The sequence below is a fragment of the Anopheles arabiensis genome, chromosome 3 (genome assembly GCF_016920715.1).
Source record: "Anopheles arabiensis isolate DONGOLA chromosome 3, AaraD3, whole genome shotgun sequence".
Lineage (NCBI taxonomy): Eukaryota > Metazoa > Arthropoda > Insecta > Diptera > Culicidae > Anopheles > Anopheles arabiensis.
The window spans coordinates 25,237,472-25,260,748 of record NC_053518.1 but is presented as its reverse complement, the minus strand read 5'-3'; the positions used below and the strand labels follow the sequence as shown (position 1 = coordinate 25,260,748).

General features: G+C 40.7%; 1 protein-coding gene and 1 pseudogene across 1 annotated transcript; both read right to left on the bottom strand.

Moving 5' to 3' along the window:
- LOC120905232 overlaps window positions 1-20,445 on the bottom strand; it is a 29,144-nt pseudogene extending 8,699 nt beyond the window's left edge.
- Window positions 20,446-20,540: 95 nt separating this feature from the next.
- LOC120905221 (bifunctional peptidase and arginyl-hydroxylase JMJD5-like) lies at window positions 20,541-22,916 on the bottom strand. The gene is given in 9 exon segments (XM_040316110.1): window positions 20,541-20,644; window positions 20,884-21,090; window positions 21,232-21,584; window positions 21,586-21,658; window positions 21,660-21,760; window positions 21,855-22,272; window positions 22,335-22,464; window positions 22,548-22,713; window positions 22,791-22,916. Coding segments are annotated over 7 exon segments (999 nt in total). The 5' UTR covers window positions 22,818-22,916; the 3' UTR covers window positions 20,541-20,644; window positions 20,884-21,090; window positions 21,232-21,500.
- Window positions 22,917-23,277: the final 361 nt, after the last annotated feature.

Sequence of the window (23,277 nt, the reverse complement as noted above, 5' to 3'; positions counted from 1 at the left end):
GGTTCACCACATTCTTCAAACACTGCTTTGCTTAAGCCGAAAAGAAAATGCTTCCAAGTAGTCTTAACTCGCGCAAACAGCTCACTGAACAGTGAAAAGTTGTGGTTTTAATCTTGAGGCATTTTTATAAAATTTATTCACCCCTTCCCCCGCGATGTTTCTTTCGAAGGTTACGAAGCCTTTTTGTTTTTTGTTGGTTTGCTGTTTCAGATCAAAAAGTTTAAAAAGTTTTGGTGGTATGACGTACAAAGAGAGTTGAGAGTAAGAGAAAAAGGGGGATATGAAAAAAAGGAAAGAAAAGGAATGAAGGAAGGAAGTTTTGATTGAAATTATTTTTGAGTATTTTACAGTACCACGGTATACCGCAAAGTTTGGTGCCAATGGAGCAGAACAATGGTGTTTAGGACGATAAAAGTTTGCTTTCCGATTTTGGCTGTGACCATTGTAGGTTGTACTTCGAGTAGTATTTAAACGGGGATGACTAAGTCGTAGCAATAGGCTAAAAATGTAAAACCAATACAATAAATAAAACGTAGAAGAACACATTCAATACCGTTTTTCTGTCTGAATGTTAGTACATTAAATACGTGAAATTTTACATATTTTTATAATCTTACTATTTTTTACTATGATTAATATTTACTTATTTTGATATCCTTATTCATTGCAACTAAGGAAATTAAATACACCCAACGACCTGTGATAAACGGTTCTACATTGATTTTTTTATATGTTTAATTTACTTATTTATTTGTTTATTTGATTTGTTTATGCGTTATTTATTAATATTATCCAATGTACAGTGGGCATTTGCCAGGATTGTTGCTTTTGAATGTAGTATATCTCTTTATGAAGTTTTGGTCATTATTGCGTAAAAAAGCTTTTCCAGCAGGCCACGCGAAGAATTGGCCTCTGGCTGAAGTCAAATGGTCGTAAGTAATGATTTGATATTTGTGGACCTCATATTCACCTAATAAGCAGTCCTTGCCGCTTGCGCTAGGTGCAATTGTCTATAGATTTCAATATATATTTATCTATAGATATATAGTCGAAGGAGGGTGATTACAGCAGAATTCCAACGCCTCTATTCTATGCGGAAATTAAGAAAGATAAGTTTCCTCTTTATCTTCCTGATTTTGAAACTATCTTTATCAAATATACGAAGTATCGTGCAAAGTTAATAAACTATGCTAATTGTATCAGGTAATTTATTAGTCGGTCTCATAGTACAGTCGTCAACTCGTACGACTTAACAATATGCCCGCCATGAGTTCAAGCCCCAAATGGAGCGTGCCGCCATACGTAGGACTAACTATCCTGCTATGGGGGGATCAATAAGTCACTTAAAGCCAAGCCCACAAGTAGTGATACAGGCAAGCCTTGACCGACAACGGTTGTTGAGCCAAAAAGAAGAAGAAACATTTATTAAACCTTGTGCACATTGTATATCATATTGCTTGGAAATCTTGGGTATTCAAAATTGTACATTTCGAATTCGGCCGCTCTTCCTACTATATTAATTTACCCCTGTTACTATCGCAGCCAAAATATATGTCTTTAATGCTCTTTTCTAATTGACGTGGAAAGGATATAGAAGAAGTAAATTGCACAATTTTTGTTACATTTTATAATTCTAGGAATTTGATAAATGCATCGCAAAGCAGAAAGAGCAACCAGGTCCCGATGTGATTCCAGAAATAGTTTTTGATTTTGAATACCCACCAGTTAATTTTTATCTTGACCGGTTGGCGATAAAAAAAGATTTTTATTTATACCAACAGGATTACTGCTGACTAATGCTAAAGCTGAACTATATCTGACTGATTCTAAACTTCAACTGCTGCTCCTGTCCTCTTACGGTGGAAGTCATTCAGTCGTGGTGTTGACCCGATAATGTTGCGGTACTTCTCGATTCGTAGATAATGGTTCCTTTTTCAACAAGATGAGCTTTTAACCACTTGTTGATACTACGGTATCACACGAACTGCTTCCAGTGGCGGATCTAACGGTAGGCGGACTAGGCGGTCGCCTGGGGCCCCGCCGATTTAGCCCCTTAGATCGCCTTTCTATAGTATGCCAGAGTACTACAGAGTACAGAGTACTAGCGACAAGGGACCCCGGAAGTATGGCCGTTGGGGCCCCGAGGCTGGCCAATCATTAGCACCCCCGTCAGCAAAAATTTTAGAGCCTGTGACTGATGATCATAAGGGCCCTCGACGGCATCTCAAGTTTACTGCCGCTTACCCCCCATTTTCCATTACCAGGACCTTCAGGACCTCAACTCGTCTTTCCGCCTAGGGCCCCGATACCCTTAATCCGCCACTGACTGCTTCCACTGAAAAATGTTACTTTTTTGCGGGGCGATAGGTAACACTCGTTTTTAACAAACTGTCCTGTTGCAATAAACAATTTTATAAAAACTTCACAATATCGGGTCCCTTTTCGGGCGCCAGTTAATCTTCATCTTGACCGGTTGGCCATTAAAAAAAAGATTGTTATTTATACCAACAGGATTACTCCTGACTAATGCTAAACCAGAACTATATCTGACTGATTCTAAACTTCGACTGCTTAAACCTATCAAGCTAATGTTCTAACTAGACCGCTGGTTGCTGGTTGCATCGGTCCGTTCTCACGATCGGTCTGGTCTACGTGTAGCATTTCTTACGCGTGTCGCCGTTGTCTGCTCGTGGCCGGTGTAGCGTTACGTCGTCGTCTGCTCGTGGCCGGTGTGGAATGCCAGCTTGCAATCTTGTTTCCAGCAAGTCGGTCTAACTCACCATATAAACGATAGCTAGTGTCAGATGATTGAAATATCATCCATATAAAGTGTGTATGTGTGTTTTTATCTTTTGTTCTTCTTCTTTTCTTTTTGGCTCAACAACCGTTGTCGGTCAAGGCCTGCCTGTACCCCCTTGTGGGCTTGGCTTTCAGTGACTAATTGATTCCCCCATAGCAGGATAGTTAGTCCTACGTATGGCGGCACGGTCCATACGGGACTTGAACCCATGACGGGCATGTTATTATATCGTTCGAGTTGACGACGAGACCGGTATCTTTGTGTTCTACGATGTGAATAAAAGTGGCCAAAATTAAAGCTAGTTTTCCTTTTCCAAAGCCAAATATAATGTGTAATTTAAAATTTTGGGATATCTCTTTCAGTCTGAAACATGACAGAATATTTTTTAAACTTTAACAAACAGAAACAAACTACAAATTAGAAAGAAATCAGATCATGAAACGCTTAAAACGAAAAATGGCTTTGAAAAATCCCTTCATACGATCATTTAAGCAAAGCCAGCAAGTGGCATGGTTCCGAAATACATACAAAATGTATTCTACTATCATGATATATGACAAAAATTATAAAAACTACAATTTCATAAAAAATAAAAATAAAAGCCACACTACAAAGAAAATTTCAAACGACATGTACATGGAACATATATACCTTTATTGGAATATTAAGTCGTTTATAACCAAATGAAAATTAAAGAACAAATATCCGAAATGTGCATAAATTAAACCATTCCAAATTGCCTATATTTCATCATGTGATTGATTGAAATAAAAATCAAATTAAAAATATATAAAACTTGTCATCAACAGATTCCGCATTTTGCGCCTCTCAAGGACCAGTTCCGGGGAAGTATATTAAATATTTGATGACTCCTTCCTGCATTGCGAGCGGTACACTACCGAACGGAAGAGAAAACGGGATTGAATAATAATTTCAATACGTTCGAAAAATGACTGTAACTTCAGTAACACGAAGCATGCTCCAACCTCCAATATCAAGAAGAGTCATGTACTGAACAAAAAAACGAACGAATCCACACAAATCTCCTGTATCCTCGAAAATCACAGACCAAGAAGGGAAAGGATGTGTAGCCATATACAAAAAACAGTTTATGTGAGGATAATTTTTGCTCACACGAATTCAATTTGCTGACTCGGCCGGAATGTGCAAATGTGTATACCGGACCGAAGGGTAGTACTGTATCCTCGGTTTGAGGTATAGAAAAAAATACACAGAAAACAACACCAGGGATCATGTCTTTAACCTCATTTTTTATTTTGGAACACTTGAATCTGGATCTGGTGTGGTGGAGCTTTTCCGTTCCTTCCGTGCTACTGAACGATGCACCGTGGGACGATCATCTTCCCGTGACGGCCAGTGACCCCTTTTGACTCTTTTTATGTATTTTTCTCTTTGAATGTGTTTGTGTGAGTTTGTTTGTGCAAGAGAAGAGAGCAGGATCAGACCTACCAGCCCCAGACGCAATTGCTCGAAGGGACAAATAAATGCCACGGAAGGAGGAAAACCAAGACGCAAAAGATGCTCTAAAACTAAAAATAAAATTCAACACATCCAGGAAGCAACATTGAAGAATGGCTTCGCATTTTGTTGGTTTATTTTTTCGCTCCTGTCGTCCATATCACAAGAAGGAAGCGATCTGTATCTTTTATTTTTCCACTTTTATTATCCTGCGTTTTGGGATTGAGGATAAAGTATCCGCTATGTGTGTAGCCCAGTGTATCGGTAACTAAGGAGCCGTACGCTACTAGCAGCAGCAGCAGCAGCAGCAACAGTAGTGGCAGCAGTAGGCGGGTATGTTTATTTTATCAACCATTCCCCTTTTCACCTTTTTCCACGCCCTTGCGCCCTTGCGACGTCACATCACAAAGATGACGGACGACGGAAGCAAGAAAGAAAATAAACCCGACTCTGCAACCCTCTGTTGCACTGGCCTTTCATCTATTTATGTGGCGACCCTTGGCGGCTTGACCGGGGTAGACGCAGCAAAAGATGGTTTATTTATGTCCAACCAGCACAAACACACACACACACATACAACCATGTACACAGACGTCTTCTTTATTCACTATAGACATGTTTTTCTCTGTGTGTTTGCAAGCGGAAATGGAAAATCAAGCATGGTGTGAACCTGAACCTTACCCCGGAAGGAACCAACTGTGCACACTGTATGCAAGGGAAGGAGGGAGCGGGAGGGTGGGGGCGTGGTTGCGAACGAGTTGTGGTCCCAAACCACGGGTCAAAGCAGACAGCCAACGATCCGGAGCATTGTTGGGAGGAGGATGACGGGTTCGTGGTTCGAAGCTTAAATGAAGTTTGTACTGTTGGGTACGATCCCGCCATGATTGCAGCTGCCGGCTTTTCTCCATTTTTGTATCCGTCAACCTAAAGCAGCTTTATTCTAGAGCGTGCCAAGCTGCAAAGCTAAATTCCACAAACCAGCACCATAGAGGAAGGGAAGATGAGCAGGAGAGATATGTTAGCCTTTATTGAAATTCTCCTACCCTATTGCTACGCCATCTTCTGCCGCTCCTTGCGGCGGTAGGATGGCCTGTGGTACAAGCTTGCGAAAACCCCTTACTATAACGCCATCCACCAACTAAAGAAAGGATAGTTTGCACTCTGTGTTTCTTCCAGCTGGCCGGGAATGGGTTACCCGCCCGGTGGGTTCGTAATAGTAAACAGGGGAAATAAAGTGAACGAAGTTCGATGTAGCTCTCTAGTAAAGGTTTTGCGTTTTATTGTATCCGTTTGAGCAGGATTTCGCAAGAAGCAACTGTTTAGACAAAGAATTATTTATTTCATTCTAAATGGTGTATGAGTATTTCCGGAAATATGTTGAATGCAATACATAAATCAGGATTGGTAAATAATTGACTTAATGTCATGCAGGAGACCGTGATTTATTTAATGTTTGAATATGTTTATAGAAAGTGGATGCTCAAACCTCCATGAGAGATTGTTATGAGTATTTTTATATTTTCTCTTGCAACAAAGGAAAACAAGAGATTTACAATGTAACATTTAAAAAACATAAGTTGAGATGCAAAGGTACAACAAATTATAATTTGAGGTAGAAATAAAAATGTTTTTTATGCAATATAAACGAACTGCTTACAATACAGCCAAAAAAACTTATATCCAGTTCTTTAATCCAGATTCATCTTAGAGTTCTTATACAGGTTGATTATAAGAGAAAACTATTTTGTATTTCAAGTTTTCTTTAGTTATCATTTGGTTTAAGACATTTATTTAATTAAGACAAATTAATGAACATGTTAAGTGCAAAAAGTGTCCCTACATATAAAAATAAAGTTCCTCATGACGACATGTATCCCTTATGTATGTAAATGATTTACAAAGAGCCACAATTTAGAAACAAATTAGGCAAGGCTTAACGATAAATTGAGGCACAGCCTAATAATAAGAAAAAGCAACCATGTATCAAGGAATCATACAGGACATACATGTTTACATGGTTTTTAAGATTTTATAGGGATTAAATTTTCTAAAATTTCAATTTTCTTCATCAACTACTGACCGAGTTCAAGAGCTGCTAAGTCAATAAATAAATATTTGCTCTTTAATGGTGCGTTATCTCGCTTTTTTTAAGTTCGTCCAAATTTTGAACATGCGTGTCTAATGATTTTATTTACCGTTTGTTCTAATAACATTTTAAATTTTAATCAGGCAACTATGGAACATCCATTAAAGAAAACATGTTAAATTGAAAGCGAAAACGGACTATAAAATATTGAAAAGTGTGTTGTGTTGGCATGTGATTGCTTTACCCCTTGCTTGCATATACTATTTCTACGATTAAGATAAGGAATAGAAAAAATGAATATAATTAATTTCCTACTTAAATTAAACATAGGCTAATATTCACCTTGCCGGCATCTCGTGATCAATCTGATGCGTTTGCAGAGATATAGGATTAATTACTGACAAGCAGACATGCATACAAGCATTCGATACTACAGAAGCAAGTCTGGGCCACGATGTAGACTCAGAAGGATAGCACAGAGATCAATACGATCGTTATCTTCACTTGATCGTTTGTATCGTTTAGGATTAAATACTTTTTATAAAGAGCTCTTTGTTCAGTTTTTGGTATAGCTACTAATTATATAAAATCTATAAACTAACTTAAAATAATCTTTTCTGTGCATATTTTTCAATTTTATGTTTTTAATTTATACGACTACATTAAAAAGGCGAATTTATTTATTTATTTATTTATTTATATAATTCTTGTCCGCCAATGATGGCCCCACAAAATATCGTAAATTCTTATACAATTATGTAGCGCAGACCTTCACTAATACTAGAAATGGATGTATGCAAATCAACTCCTGCATAGAATAGATTAAAACTGCGTGCCATTGCTGATATCGGTTCATTTGCCGCAAAATTAGTGGTATGCCTATCTACATACAAAAGGGACGATAAACTAGAGCTAGAGCGAGGAACGTTTATGTTCACTTTGCTTAATAAGCGAGGTGCGTCAATTTCACCTTTTAGCAGTTTGGTCATAAAGATTATTTTAGCCTTTTCACGGCGCTTCTCTAACAATTCTTCACCTAACAATAAGCATCTTGTTCTATAGGGTAGCGTGTCACCATTTGGCCATTAAAACACTTTAATCGCGAAACGAGTCATTTTTTTAACACTTTCAATGCGTTTGATCCAGCGATCAGTATGTGGACATAACAAAATTGAACCATGTTCTAAAATAGATCTGACTAGACTGTTAAACAGTGTTTTGATACACAAAGGATCATTGAACACTTTCGTCATTTTCCGTACTAAACCCAGGGTCCTATTGGCTCTGCTTACAATGTCTTCTATGTGTTTTGTAAAAGTTAATTTATGATCTAGTAAGATACCAAGATCGCGAATTGAGTCTGCACGATTAATCGTTTGTCCATCTATGTCATAATTATAATAAATAGGCTGTCGGGTACGAGTAAACGAGGTAATAGCAAGCTTATCTATGCAAAAGACAAGAAAATTACGATTGCACCAGTCTGAAAACATTTTATTCACGCGTTGCAGTTCGTTATAGTCGAAATGAGTGTGTTAACTGGACGAAATATTTTTACATCATCTGCATACATTAAGTAACTGCCAACAGGTAAAACAAAAGAGACATCATTTACATATATTAAAAACAATAAAGGGCCAAGGTTGCTACCCTGAGGAACTCCAGATGTGCTTGTAAAGATATCTGAACTACCTTTTCCAAACTTTACTTAGTAACTCCTATCCATCAGATATGACTAATGTTACTCGTACATTCCGATACAAATTCAATTAGATTTGTGGATGTCGAGTGATTTGGCATAAAACCATGCTGTGAAATTGCAATATAGTTTTTAAATGTCCTATCAATGCATTGTGTACAATTATTTCAATCAATTTTGCACATGCTGAAAGAGAGTGGCTCTTCTGTAATTATTTGCCTCACTTTTATCACCTTTCTTAAATATACGGATTAGCGAAAATGTTTTCCACAAGCTAGGAACAGTGTGTTGTTCAAAGGACAGACGACAAAGATGTACTAGATTGCGAGACGAGATTATTACAACGTTTTAGTACCACAAATGGAATACCATCAGGGCCTAGACAAAATGACAGTTTTAATTTGCATAATGCACATTGCACATCGACAACATTGTGGGTAGTATTTTTTAAAGCTTCATTAATCTGAGTTGCATTAAATGATTGACTAACATAAACGTCATGAAAGCGAGATGCGAATGTTTTTGCTTTGTCGTGTTCACAACTGGCTATTTCACCTTTATATCTGATTTTCTTTGGTAGTTGATTTTTAGGTTTCCTACTCTTGGCATACTCTCAAAATCTCTTTGACTTTCTTTGCATATATATTTGCACACGTTATATATGATTTTTGCACAGGGATCGGTTGAAAGAGCGATAAATACGATTTAATCTTATTGCCCTATCATGATTGACACAGGTTTTATGGCGGTATTATGTTCGAAATGCTGCTTTTACACATTGAAGAGTTTTAGTAGACCATAGAGGGTGGCGTTGTTGTGTACGTTAAGGGACTCATCTATTGAATATAGCATTCAAATGTTCGGTAAATAAATCTACAGCATCATCGTAACATATATCTGCGTGGTATAGCCTATCCCAGTTTGCACTGCAAATCATTTTATTTAATATGATTCGGTAGATCGGAATAAATTAATAAATGCAGCTTTTAAGAAAACTCAAAGTGCCCATTAAGACTGAACAGCTACAAACACTAAACAGCACTCGGTAAAGTTGCTTCTTTTTGCAAAGGAGCAGATAAAACAGTCCGAGTTCGTCTTTCCACCGGGTAAGCATCCCAGTATTGAAGGGATGTAAGAATAGCACAAATTGCCCGATAGTAAACATGGGCTAGCGAAAGTAAACAAACTAAACTCACACAGCTACACAGCGAGTGAAAGAAACGAACCGATTCCGTTTTATTGTCTTAAGCTGACGCACTCCTTTTGCAGACTTTACTTCCTCTCGGCTACTACACCTTTCCTTTTCGAGTGGGCACATTACCATTCGATCGTACCGTATACCCTGTGTTGGGGGCATAGGATAGACAAAATTTCTTTCACCACTCTCCTTGCAATGCTCTCAACCATAGTGCGCCTTAGTGCAGAACGCACTAGAGCGCTACAGAGCGCGTGGAACGTTAAAAGCATCATCCAGCAACACGAGCATCCGCCTAAGCTTTAGTTTATCGCAAACAAAATCTCGAAAACTTTCCCACCCATCCGGTTTTCCCACACGAAGTGTAGCAGAAGCTAGATTATGCTTTTTCACTATTGCTTTGTTTTGTTCATCGTTCGGCTAAGTGCTGCCACTGTTTCACGTTCTCTACGGGAAGGTTGATGTTTTGAGATTGCGGCACAACGCAGAATGCTCTCAACCGGTTCACTCGCTGACGGAAATTCGTCACACTTGGCTATATACAGATAAGGACAGAAATTGTTTGTGAAGTTTTGCATATAATATGTAATGGTAATTCTTTTCTCTAATCAATGAGAGAATTTTACGCTAAAACCAATAATTATTTTCAATTACCAATAATAATTCAATAATAGCATACATTGTGCATCGTAGTTTAGATGTAAAGTAGCTTAGAAGGTTTATAGTTTACCAGAACTTTTATCCGAGTTAACAAATTGCAAAATGATATTTCTGGCCATAATTTCACTCGTGCCCTTTACATCCACATCCTACACTGTAGGCGGTCAAATTGGAGTGCGGAAGCATAATATGAAAGCATTTCATCTTCGCCACTGTGTTAATAGACTACACCCTCTCCGGCCGTTTCTCACTGAAAAGTGTTTCTTCCTGTGGGGAAGAAGTCATTCGGGACTCATTCAAAGTTTAGCTTCTGCTCCTACTTTCACCCTTGCTTCTAAAGCTGCCTTTCCCCCTCCTTCGTTATACATCCTGTGTTATACTTGGAATTTATATTATCCTTCATCATAGCCCCCACCATGAACTCCTCCCTCTGGCTTGTCGATTACCTGACGCTCCCAGCAACTGAGGCTAAAACGTTAACCCCAAAACGGAGATGCTTTGCCTGGCGTATTTTAATGACGCCAGCAGCGTAAGCTGTTTGCCAGCAGCATGCCAGAAACACATTAAGCACAACACATTTTAATGAATCCCTATCGCCCGCTACCCGGGCGCGTTGGATTGCCGGAGCTAATTAAACCGTTCGCAAAGTGTTTTGCAATAATAACGATTATTGGATTAGGTGACCTCCGTTAGGGTTTCGTCCCTTGGCTGCTTCCTGGTCCGCATCAAACAACGCCGTAGTGAGTGGAAGACGCTGTGGAACAGAAAGGGGACAGAAATCGATTGAAATGGATGAACCATGTTTTCGACGCTCCTGACAACGGTCTGTGCCTATGATTAGGGATGAATGGTAGGTACCGGTGGGTACCCGTGTGCTGGAATTGCGCGAATGATGGGAATTGTATGTTAAATATGTTATTGAAAATTAATTGCAACCCGCGCGGACTCGCCTAACAGACTTGACGGGCGGCAAAGCAGCAATCCCACCCGATACGGTTCAGTGTTAGTATCGGAAGTGGTTGGAAACTTGATGCAATGCGGTTAAATTTATAATAAGCTAGAGGTAGGAACGAGAAGTGAAAGGACTAGCTGGGAGGATAGATTATTTCCCATCATCATCGCCGCAATGTTGTTAAAAGGTAATAAAACGAAATAATTGAATGTAATCTACATAATGTACGTATGGTACAGGCTCACACGGTTGTGCTGTTAGGGAAAACATGTGATTCGGCCCCGAGTAAATGTGAACATGCGATTTGAATATGCATATTTCAATTAATATTACTAGTGCATTGGAAGATATAAGTCTCGAATCTCAAATAAGACCAATTATAAAGTTATAAAGTTCTTATAAAGTTGAGTTAAATTTATGTTATAATTTTTCCTTTCGAGTAGTGGTGTTAAAAACGGATCTTTTGAAGATCAGCTCAGTTCCGGTTCATTCATAAAGGTGATCCGGATCATTTGATCGGATCAATCATTCAATCCTTCGTTCTCTGCTAAACCTGTCAGTTAATGCCTACCAAGGGTCAATCTACCAAGGGTTTTTGGCTGTTCCCCATTTTTTTGGGTGTCCCATAGTGTTTTAGTTTGTTCGACCCGAACTCGCCGCACCAACGGGTCGGAGTCGCTTATGCTTTCTCGCACCTACTGATCTTTCGGGTCGACCCGAACTCGCTGCACCCTCGGGTCAAACTGAACCTACCGTGGCCCGACCCGACCCGAACTCGTTGCACCAACGGGTCGGAGTCGCTTATGCTTTCTCGCACCTACCGGAGTCGTTGCAACCACTGAACCTACTTGTACCTTTCGGGTCGACCCGAACGACTCCGGGTCGCTTACGGATGGCTCCGACCCGATAGTTTCGGGTCGACCCGCCCATCACTAATGCACAGTTACATGACAACTGATAGCTTACGACTCTGATAAACAGTTAATTGATGAAAAAGTTTTACGATATAGTAAAAAATAATAAAAAAAACAGTTAATTGTAAAACAGTACGATGTACGGATAGCGGGAATAAATAAATAAAAACTCTCTTGCAATATAAATATGCCATAGAACTGCAATAGATCACAACTATCAGGATATGAACTTTATTATGTACTCATGTTACAGCATTCTGTGAATTCAGTTATAGTCGTGCGACTTCACTTTACCACCGCACTTTCGCTTCGTCTCGGGCAATAAGTTAATGAAAAAATTATGGAACAAATCCTCATTTCCCACATTTTCCTCGTTACGATGCGAAGGTGGAGGAGGACTTTATTCGTTGCCTAGTACATGCGGAAATGAGGAAATAATACCAATTAAGTTTAATAAATTGACTTGATAAGCGTGACGGGTACAGGGGTTGACCATAGCTAACACTGCTGCACTGAAGTCCCACCATGCAGAGTGGGTAAACATCGATTTAAATTATAAAAAAATGGATATTACTAATAGAATCGGAATATTTGCATCCTGCACAGTGCACCCATACAGAAATCATAGCATTCGAATCATAAAAGGGATATTATGTTACAGTGGAACCATGCTGAATTGCACGGTTGCATCAACCTCACCCTGAGAAAAAACTGTTTTTCCCATTAGGTCTATTAAATAACAATTTAATTTGTAATCCAATAAAATATTCTCTTTCGTCATAAATATCTAAGTAGATGTAGTATGACGTTTATTTAAGTAAGTAAAATAGTTGAGGTAAGCAAACAGATTGGCCGGTCTCGTGGTACAGTTGTCAACTCACACTACTTAACAATATGCCCATCATGGATTCAAACCCCGAATGAACTGTTTCTACATACGTAGGTCTGATCTATCCTGCTATGTGAAATTAGTAAGTCACTGAAAACCAAGTCCACTAGTGGTACCAGGCAGACCTTGACCGTCATCGGTTGTTGTGCCAGATAAGAAGAATGAGAAAGTAAACAGATCATGGGATGGGAAATATTTTTATAGTTCTATTTGTATCAAAATCCTGCACAAGTTCATAGTAAAACCAAAAATTCTATTGATAATTTTAATTCTATTGAAACCTATAAAAGAGCTATCATGAGCTCTTATTCAATGGATTGGCACCCTTCTTCCGCAAACCTGAAGCTCTCCAAAAACTGCGCAGTATAATTCAATTCCATGCAACCGTCCACATTTCAACGTACACTAACTCGACAGGTACGGGTCGTTGATGGCAGACCAATTTACCTAAGCAGCAGTCAGTCGAAAACACTTTAAATTTTGCCCACAATCAACCAATCAGGTTTCGTTCATCGTACCGTCATCAAGAAAATCATTTCCGTGTGTTCGTTCGAGAAAATCACTGCAACAAATACGGTCCATGGTGCCTTGCCGCCAGCCAGTGCTATGACCGAGACGGGGGAGGCATCCCCCCATGCCACGATGAAGCTGAAGCAGTACGGAAAAATCGAAAATTAATCCAATCTCCGATAGCGACCGGATTCCGCCGCAAATGCAATATTGCAGCGCATTCGCCACAAATACGGTGCAAGTGCGGGAGTCACGTGAAGGTCAAAATATTGACGTACACGTGGCCGTGGCAGCAGCTTGCCAGTGTGAGATTTCTGCTCTTGCAGGGAAGCGATTCCAAAAGCGAACAAATAACACACACAAAAATGAAATCAAGCACAAGAGCACTAGGTAGAAATTGAGAAAGCGTTCCAAGTACGAAATGTCACCACGGGGCAAAAAGCGGTGGAGGTCTGGTCGGTCTGGTGGTCGTCGGACTGGCAAAAGGAACCATCTATTTCCAGCAATCATTTAGGACGTTTAAAGACTGTGTGTGCTTCAGTTGCACGTAGGTATGGAGAAGAAGAGCACCGGCAACAGGGCTAAATAACCTCCGACAATGGAGAGTGTGTTGCTGTGACGGTGGTTAACCAGGACGGGTCATTCCGGACAACATCATTAACTGGACGACGGTAAGAATGGCATGAATGCAGCAAATGGAGCTCTTGTGTATTAGCACACCTGGAGTACCAGAAACTATTCTACTGAAGTTCTATCCAATACCTTGGATACAGATGTTGAGAAATTAACCCTTCAACATACACGCGTTTAATAAAATATAAAAGACTCAATGCTTCTAACTCACTACACGGGCTGATTCGATGTTCTGCTTTAAATGAGTAAGATATTAAGCTGCTTGAAATGTTCCAAATATAAAATTACTTACACTTTAAAGCCTTTCCTTCCCTGTGTGTTTGAACAATTTAATTCGACAACCTTATTTAGAGCTTTCTAAAGCGCATGGATGCATCGTCCAAGTTATGGTCAGCTTGTTTAAGACCACTCGTTGTGTGTATGTGTGTGTGTGCGAATGCACTCATGTGGTATGAAGTGTGTGTCTGCATTGCTATAGGTCACTTCATCGCCTTTCACACCGGAGCGCAAGTGAGAAAATAAAATAAGAAGACAAGAAAAGGCAAAAAGCACAAAGCAAAAGCCCCCAACAGGTTCCCGGACCCCGGTTCCCTTACCCGGGCGACCGTTACCGTTGACCAGCAGGACTAACCGACATATATAGACCCTCGGGGTGATGGTGTACGCGATAGCAAAAGAACGTCTCTCGCAAATGAATGGAGGCTATTTATCTTCGGTGACAAAACCATTCACATGCGACTGCTAGCCACGCATCCGCATGCAGGGACCTGGTTCGTTCTGCCGGTTCGTTCGTCACAGCACCCAACAACAAATAGGCTAGATAGAGCGGTTGGTGCAATAGGGAAAGCAGTCACATTGGAGCAAGCACAAGACATTGAGTGAGTGCTGCATCACCAAGAGAGTGCAAAGTGTGGAATAAGTACAAAGGATTTCGCTTTCTTTCTTTTTTGCTGTGTAGGGCTACCTGCTGCAACGCTGAACAAAGAGGGGAGCGGCGGCAGCACTTATCAAATCGGATCTATTGAGAGTTTCGGTAGAGAAGGGTGTGTTTGCAGTGCGGATAGGGTGGGGACAGAAGCGAAGTTTCCATTGCCGTGCCGTGCCGGACTCTAAGGGGAATTTATGATGCCGTGTATTTGCCGTTTCGTTTGAACAAAACCGCATGGAGCAGTGTTGATCGCATGGATCGTTCTTATTAGCACTGCTCCTTGCTGCTCCTTTTTGGTAAGGTATATGTGTGTGTGTATGTGAACCGATCTAGCAGGTCAGAACCCTTGTCAGATACTTCCGAAAGGTTAACTGACCACTCGGTGGGTTCGGTGCTAGGAATGAGGTTGGGATCCGGTGCAGGACATCCATAAGTTGAAAAGACTTATTTGTGGGCGGACAAAAAAACTATAGCTAGGTTAAGAGATGTCATACGCAATCGTAAGCCGGGGATCACTCTTACTCTTACTCTATTTTTACAATATTTTTTGTTTGGGTCGTTGGCAGCTCATAAAATTCCCAATATATGCGACACGCTTGACATGAACCTAAAAAGGCCAAAACAAGGTGCGACCTTTGGGTGTTGGTTTTTTTTTAATTTCACAGCAACACATGCAAAGGCTGCGTCACCATTATATCTTTCACCAAAGTCAAACCTGAACATCCGCCGTAAATATTCATTCCAAACCAAATGAGGGACCACAGGCGGTTCGCGGTTCGCCTGTACGAACATTTGCAAGTCAACGTGCGGACGGATACACTCCCTCCACCTGCCACACACACACACACACTCACACGTCGGTTGGATGATGGTTTAAATTCATTAAAATTCACTGCAAATGTGTGACCCAGCGTTTGATGCGTTCGGTGCAGCACACTACACCGGATCGGGGAGGACAGGTCGTCCGCCCGGTCTCTGAACATTCTACAGCCGTGTCAGTTCAACGAAAAACTTTCCCAACAGACACGGGAACGGCTGCATACAGAAAAAATACTAAGCTGGAAAGAGCAGCTTGCTCGTTCCATTGAGATGCTGCTGTTGGTTCTATAAAGTAAAAAAAAAATACTGTAAATCTTTTGTTTTACTTTATACCATCATTTTTACCATCTTCTACAAATACATACATACAGAAGACAAAAACTTTCTCCTGAGACGAAACGGTTTTGTGTTAACTGACAGGATTTCTTGCTCCTAGTGCCAGTGAAATGGTGCCGTAGAAGGGATGGTGAAGAGATTTTCATTTTAGCAAGATAGTTAAATATTCATGTGCGACGATTATTACTCTGAGAGGGAAGTGAAGTCAAATGGACAGAAGTGTTAGTGTTGCAGGAGTGGGGTGGGTTTTTTTACCGGTGAAGGAAAAGTCTTAGTACCACGTAAATCAAAACCACAGGCACAGTGGCTCACTGAATTGATGCTACACTCAATTAGTATGCAGTTATTTCTAAATTCATTAGCGAACTGCAAAGCAAAACTAAATTCGATCGATCGGTTTGACCAATGATATTTCTGTACATCGATTTACTATTGGTAATTGAAAAGCAACATAAACTGCCTGTTTTATTTTACTTTTTTAACATATTTTCTATTTAGAAAAGAAGCAAATGAAATGAATATTTTCAAATTTTATTATTTTAACATTTATAGCAGAAGTCGGCAAACATTTTAAGAAAAGGGCTACAATCGAAAGATTGAAACAGACTGCGAGCTAGTATTTTGAAAGGTGCTCTTACAGAATCTTCCAAGTTACTTACGAATGATTAAACATTGATTTTCAACGCGTGCAAGAAGATATTCCACTACACTCTGATATTTCATTTCTATCATAATAATTTTTAATTTCTTCAGCATCAAAAATGAACAACTTCAACGCCCAACGGGTGATGAGATCCGGCTTCAAACCCCGGTGAAAAAACGATGGCATCAGACCGTTGAAGTGTTGAAAATCATACTGAAGAGATTAAAAATAAGTATGGTGGAAATGATATATCAGAGTGATGTGGCATAATAATTTGCACGCTATGAAAAGACTGTTTACATTCGAACGTGTCTTGGAAAAGCTTATTTTTCCTGATATACAGGGTTTTCCAAGTCACTTACGAATGTGCACATAATTACAGGTTTTTCCAAGTCAGTTTCGAATATAAACGTTATTATTCACCGCGTGCAAGATGTTAATCAACATCAATCTGATGTTTCATTTCCACCATAATATTTTTAATTTATTCAGCACGATTTTCAACATGCTGAAGCTAGATTGAGTTTGACAGTTCTTTGTGATGTGTTGAAAATTATGTGTAAAAACTGAAATTGTATTATGAAGCAAATACACCATTTGAAAGCTGTTGAAAAACATCTTTGAGGCGGTGAATAATTATGTGTAAATTGGAAAGTGGCTTGGAACATCCTGTATTAACCGCCTCCAAGATGTGTTTCAACAGCTGTCAAATGGTGTATTTGCTACATAATACAATTTCTTCTTCTTCTTCTTTGTTAAGTTCTAGCATTGCCCTCCTATGATATGGTTGTCATCATAATCAGAGGCTTGGCTATATGCTAGAGTAGGCTTAGTGTTTGACAGCCTATATCTCAATTTCTATAATACCAATCCAGGTTCAGAATATTGAAAATCATGCTGATTAAATTTAAAATTTAAATAAGTCCCCTTGAAAGTCCCCGAAGGTCCTTTTTAGTATGCCAAACGTAACATATTATTCAATTTAATATAATATTGAAATCAATTAACAAAAGCAATAAATCGAATGCATCAGTACCTTCAATTCAGCCAGCTACTGTATCTGTAAGTGAGCACAAGTCTGTACTTGCTTTGATCATATCAAACCTGATTCTGAGTGGTTTGGAAACGATTGCATCCCTTGTATGGGAAGAGTACAATACATGGCACGAAAATAGGCTTGAAAATCAACAATGCCGGCATTCGTACTTGCCGGCACTACCGTCGTACGGTTCGGCTATGAACGTTTAGCATCGAAGCTAATATTTCGTTTCTACCAAAATCTACGAAAGAACACACCTACCTGCTAAGAACGTTTATGTACTGGTTTTAACCACCCCTCCCAACTACCACTTCCCTGATCTAATTTCCAAAGCATTCAGTAACAGTATTCTTGCCACACTGCACACATCGGGCCCAGTCAAAACTAAACTAATTGGAAAATTGCTTTTTAAATGCTTTCACATGTTGAAGTGTCGAAACACAAAACTGTCCGTACTGTGCGCGCTCGAGGGAACAATCGGATACTGTTTCCCCGCATTACTGTACCATTGTTGTAGCTTTCCCGATGCTTCTACAGAGCGACGTAGTGGCCTGGTATATAAAACTGTTGAGAGAAAACAAAAAAAAAACATAATCCAAGCAGTAGCAAATCCAAAGAACAGCGCAAAGGTTTTTGTGCTGATTTTGTTCTCCAAGACTCAAGGGATCATTAAATATTAACCCGCGCTCTTGCAGAAGTATACGGAAAAGAAGCACGGATTTGCCGGGGGAGGTAAAAACTAACGTGCTTCCGGGAAATAAGGATTTTGTATTTCGGTAACTGGATTGTTGAAATTGATTAGCGGGAAAATACATTCGTTGAAAAAGGACTTTTGAAGAAATTTAACTAAAGGGTAAAAATAGCCGGTAAATATTTAAATATACTTTTGACACTTTTGTGCCACTTCATCGTAACGTTTTAATTTTGCTCCCTCACGTCCTAGCGATTGTGCGATTGACGATGATAGAGCTAATCATTTTAAAACATCAGCTGGTTCAAAAATAAAAGCTTCTGTTATCTAATTTTGAAAGAAAACGTATAAAATCGTAGATTCTATCACAATGCATTTATTGTATATTGATAACATTTTGTTCAATAAAAAACCATAAATTCTCTCATTCCATCACCTCTCGCATTGCACTTTTCCACGACCCAAACAATATTTACTGTAAATCACGCTATCGACCTTCCCAAAGGGCGGTATTTACATTGCAATTATTTTCAGCCTTCGCCCATTACACCTCCACGCATATTGTTTTTATTGGCACCGCTGGCACCACCATTGCGGGGTAGTAAATAATTTAGCCAACCCTCAACCAATATGATCAAAACCGGCACGCCGCATCAACGGCTCACTTGTGACTTTTCCTCAGCATTAAATCCAACAATTCGTACACGTTTTGCCACACAACAAAAAAAAAACTACATCAACTCGCACAGCGAAAGCACGGCACCGTTTAAAAGCCATAAAAAGAAATAAACAATAAAATCGGATTCCTTCCAGACCGTTAAGCCACCGGATTAGTAACCGGGGATTGAATGGTCAACCCGGTCCAGAGCCCAGAGCCGGCCAAGCTGAATCGGGCAATGGGGACGAAGAAAACAACAACAAACAGCTTCACAAAAAGGTGGTAAAACAACAATATGGCTCGTATCGGTTATTGTGTGCGCAATGCGGATGGAGAAGCCCAGTACCTCGTAGAATAACGCTTTGCGCGAGGCAGGTCGGACAGTCGGCAAATGGGGATGGGTTCGCCTGGAAGCGTCCCATGGTGGGATTAAGGCGAATAGTTCAAACTGCCGCTCATGTCAAGTCCTTCAATGCGGCAACCAACCGCCACCCGCGCGGGGTAAGGACAAGCGAATTAATGTTTAATCCTTGCGATCCTATGGCTTACGGTCAAACGTAAAGCGCGTTCTTTTCCACTCTTCTTCTTCTTTTGGCGCAATTCCAACAAACACGGATTTTAGCTCTTTTTTTTCTCTCTAGATTAGCCGCTGTACACCGCTCAAGCTGCTCGAAATAAAGCGTAATGTATACAAAATAAAAATAGGGGAAAATAAAACCTCAAACGAAATGCTTCTCCATTCCTTTTGAAATGTTGCACCGACGTCGGGTTTAGAAATTCGTTGAAATAACGTTAAATGTGGTTTCTTCCCCCCCCCTCAGTACCGTTTCAAAGGGAAAAGCCTTCAATGGTAGCGGCTTGAGAAATCGCAGATGGAAACGTAGATTCCGCGCGTGTGGGCTCCCCCTTCATGGTACAGAGTACATTGTAGATTGGATTTCATGTTCATTCATGTGCTGTGGAATCGTCTCAAGCTGGAATAATATGCTGGCAATCAAAAATCTCAAATGGGCGCAAAATGGGGCGCAAGGTATGTTGGGGTGTGGTTGTAGCACTAGAAAGCACACCAGTTTTCGCGGCATCGAAATCAACCGCAAACCACCAAAACCCAAAAATGTATTAAATGGGATTTGTCTAACCAACTGGCAAACGTCGCCGAACAGTGAGCAGCGTTAGATTGTGGAAAGCCACTGAACCACCCCAACCCGGCGCACCTGCCGGTCCTTCCAAACCTTACGCTAACCCATTCTCCCAAAACGGGATTACTGTTTCCGTTGCCATCGGGTCCCAGTGTTTTGTTTGGCTCGATTTTGGATGTGATGTGTATGTTTTTGCTCTTCCGCTTATCCCACAATCCCTCCCAGCGGGTGCCCGTTACTCACCTTGTGCAAATACGAAAACTGTCAACACGCTATTGAACAAATTAATACCAAACATTTCGTCCGCCTCGTACGCGATTTCGTTATGGAGATATTTTGGCGCTTGTGGGTAGACGTGCTGTGTGGCCAATTGTGCGCGCGCGTGTGTGTGTGTGTATGTGTGTTTTAAAATTGCATCCGTCAGCCACGTCTGTTTTCACCACCACTGCTCATCGGCACAATTTTTGCGCGCCACATTCAATTTTCCGCACCAACCAAACTGGGCCACCGAACTATACTCCAAACGAACGTCACAAAACCGTGGTTGCCGGGAGCATATGAAGCACAATGCACACTACGATGTAAGAAAGAAGGATTCAGCGATTCACACTCAAAAATATCGTACAACGTACTGCCGTTGCGTCCAGAGGGGCCACAGCAAAATCAGCAAACGTTCACTATACAATGTAGGACACTGCCGGCTGGATGCACAAGAGTTTGGGCTTTTTGCTTTAGCTTAAGTGGGATTAGGGGCGCCAAAATCGGCCACCGTACGCTCGCGCCAAGATTTCCGTCAAACTTTTGCGCGATTACCGGCACTGGTCCTATCGATGCGTAACGCCTGCCAGCTGAAGAACGACCGAGCAGTGGTGGAATGCTTTCACCCCGAGGCCATCGAGCATACTAAACGCGTACGTCCACGTTGCGAGGAAGGATAATTTGTGGCAGGATATACCTCCGTTTTGAATGAAACGATGCTGCTCGTACCGTTGGCACAGTGAACAACACACTGATGGATTTCTGTGAATAATTATTAGTATGATGTTACAGGTACAACAGAGAAGAGAAACAAATTTGAATTAGCTAAATGCTGTGATATACTCACTTTAGGCTCAGTGTGTTCATTTGAAACCCTTTTTTAAGATGGAAAATAATATTTACCTATTGATATTTTTGGTGGTGCACTGTAACCATAGCTCGCATCGTGTGGATGCTGTATCAAGGCGCATGTGCTTGCCGTTCCTAGCGCGTTGACTTCGTGGTCAAATCGCATCCGAAGCAACGTTCGCTTTCAAACATTTGTCTGTGAGACACTTTCAACCACACTCGCACCGTTTTATGCTGGGATGCGTGATTTGATAAGTATTTACGCCGGCTTTCGGCCACTTTCGGGTTGCAGCAAGAAACCCGGTGGCTGCAATCAACATGAATCATTCAAACCAGAAGCTAACAGAAAAGCTCGGTGACAGAGATTCCACATAGTGCCACCATTTTGGCGGTATGTAAAGCACCTCCACCTCGGCGCAACGTCAGCCGGTAGAACCGAACGTCCCGCACCAGCGAGAAACCGATCGTAGTCGGGTCGGCGTGCATCCACCTGCGAGGTGTTGTTCAGTATGAAGTGGTCGTGCGGGTACAGCCTTTCCGTGTCTTCCGGTCGTGCGAGGATGATGAGTTTAGCGCCGAAAACCTAGCGCACGAACGAAAGCGGCACCCGCGGTTAATAACATTGCAAATATTTGATGGCGATAGACATGGTGCACATGTGCGCATCATCAACCTACCTGACACAGCAGATTGTGGCACGGGTCGGTATGAAGCGGCGAGACAGTGCCTTTTGGACCGAGCCATGCTTTTATGCGTGGCTGTGCGTCCGTTCGGCCAATGTAGTCGGGAATGGCAATGTCCGCTCGAAGAGCAGGAATTTGATCAAACAAATCATGCTGCGCTAGGTAGGCCGGTGGTTGCTTTCCCGCCGAATCGGACGGCTCGCAGCAGATACTTTGCTCAAGGAAGTCCCGAAACTTCATTAGCTTTTGAGACCAATCATCACTGCTGTACTGAGAACCAATCTCGATTGGTACGGTTCGTTCGCCGGCCACTTTTAGCAGATAGTTTGGATCGTGCCACCGTTCCATTGCCCGCCAGCCATCGATTATTCCATTCAGAACGGCCGGTTGCTTTGTATCGTAGCATCGGGTTCTGAGAAAAGATGAGAAGTATTATACATTCGTCTGTTTTTTTTTTGGTAAGGTGAGTTGTACCCAAAATATTCTAACGATGGACACTTCATTATTGGAACGTCGTTGGATTTGTTTTCCGTTAAACTCATTTCCCCTGTAATGTCGTCCAGCTTAATCCTTTTCACGGGTGGTTCCTGCTTATCTAAGTTTGCTATTGAAACAAAGTAATAATACATATCATGCAATGAAATACAATAATTAATTTGAATGTAGAGTTTAATGATTAATCAATACCTAATTCTCCCGTAAGTATCGATGCCGTTTCGGTTAGCAAATCTGTTGGGACGTTCTTGCACTCTAACCCGATCGGACATCCAAGCATCAATCCCAGATCAGCCAAATATATGTTATCTTTTATTGCCTCTTCGTAACTATTTGATGCGTATAAGGTGTACACGATCTACGGGGAAATTAGAAGAGCAAATTAATAGGACAGATAATAGGATAGATAATAGACAACAACAAACACTAACTTACTCGGACATATGTTAGGATGGTGAACATTTCCCTTTCGCTCGTGGCCACCGCATTCCACTGACCGGTGTGCAACCGATTGTACACAGTATCGTACAGTACACCGACTTTTATTAAATTGGTAGATATGGTTTTACAGCATCTGTTGTGAGCTCGTTTGCTAATGGTTCAACAATGGTGGAAAGCACTGTTTGGTAGAGTTTATTTTCTTTTACACAGTCTCGATTTAAAAGAAAAGTTTTCAACGGGACTACGGAGAGGATAGCTTTGATGCACCGCTCCATGGTGTTAATAACTTTACTATCTTGGTTAAATTTTACCCTGGGATTGGTATTGAAAAGTGATAAAATGTACACACTACCCGGTAATGTTTGTTTTGAAAGCAAAAGATATGTTTAAAAAACCTATGTCAAACGATTGCCAGTGTTGCCAGACAATTCGCACGTGTTTTGCAAAGCAGACTGTTGAAATTGTTGATAAAGGCACAACA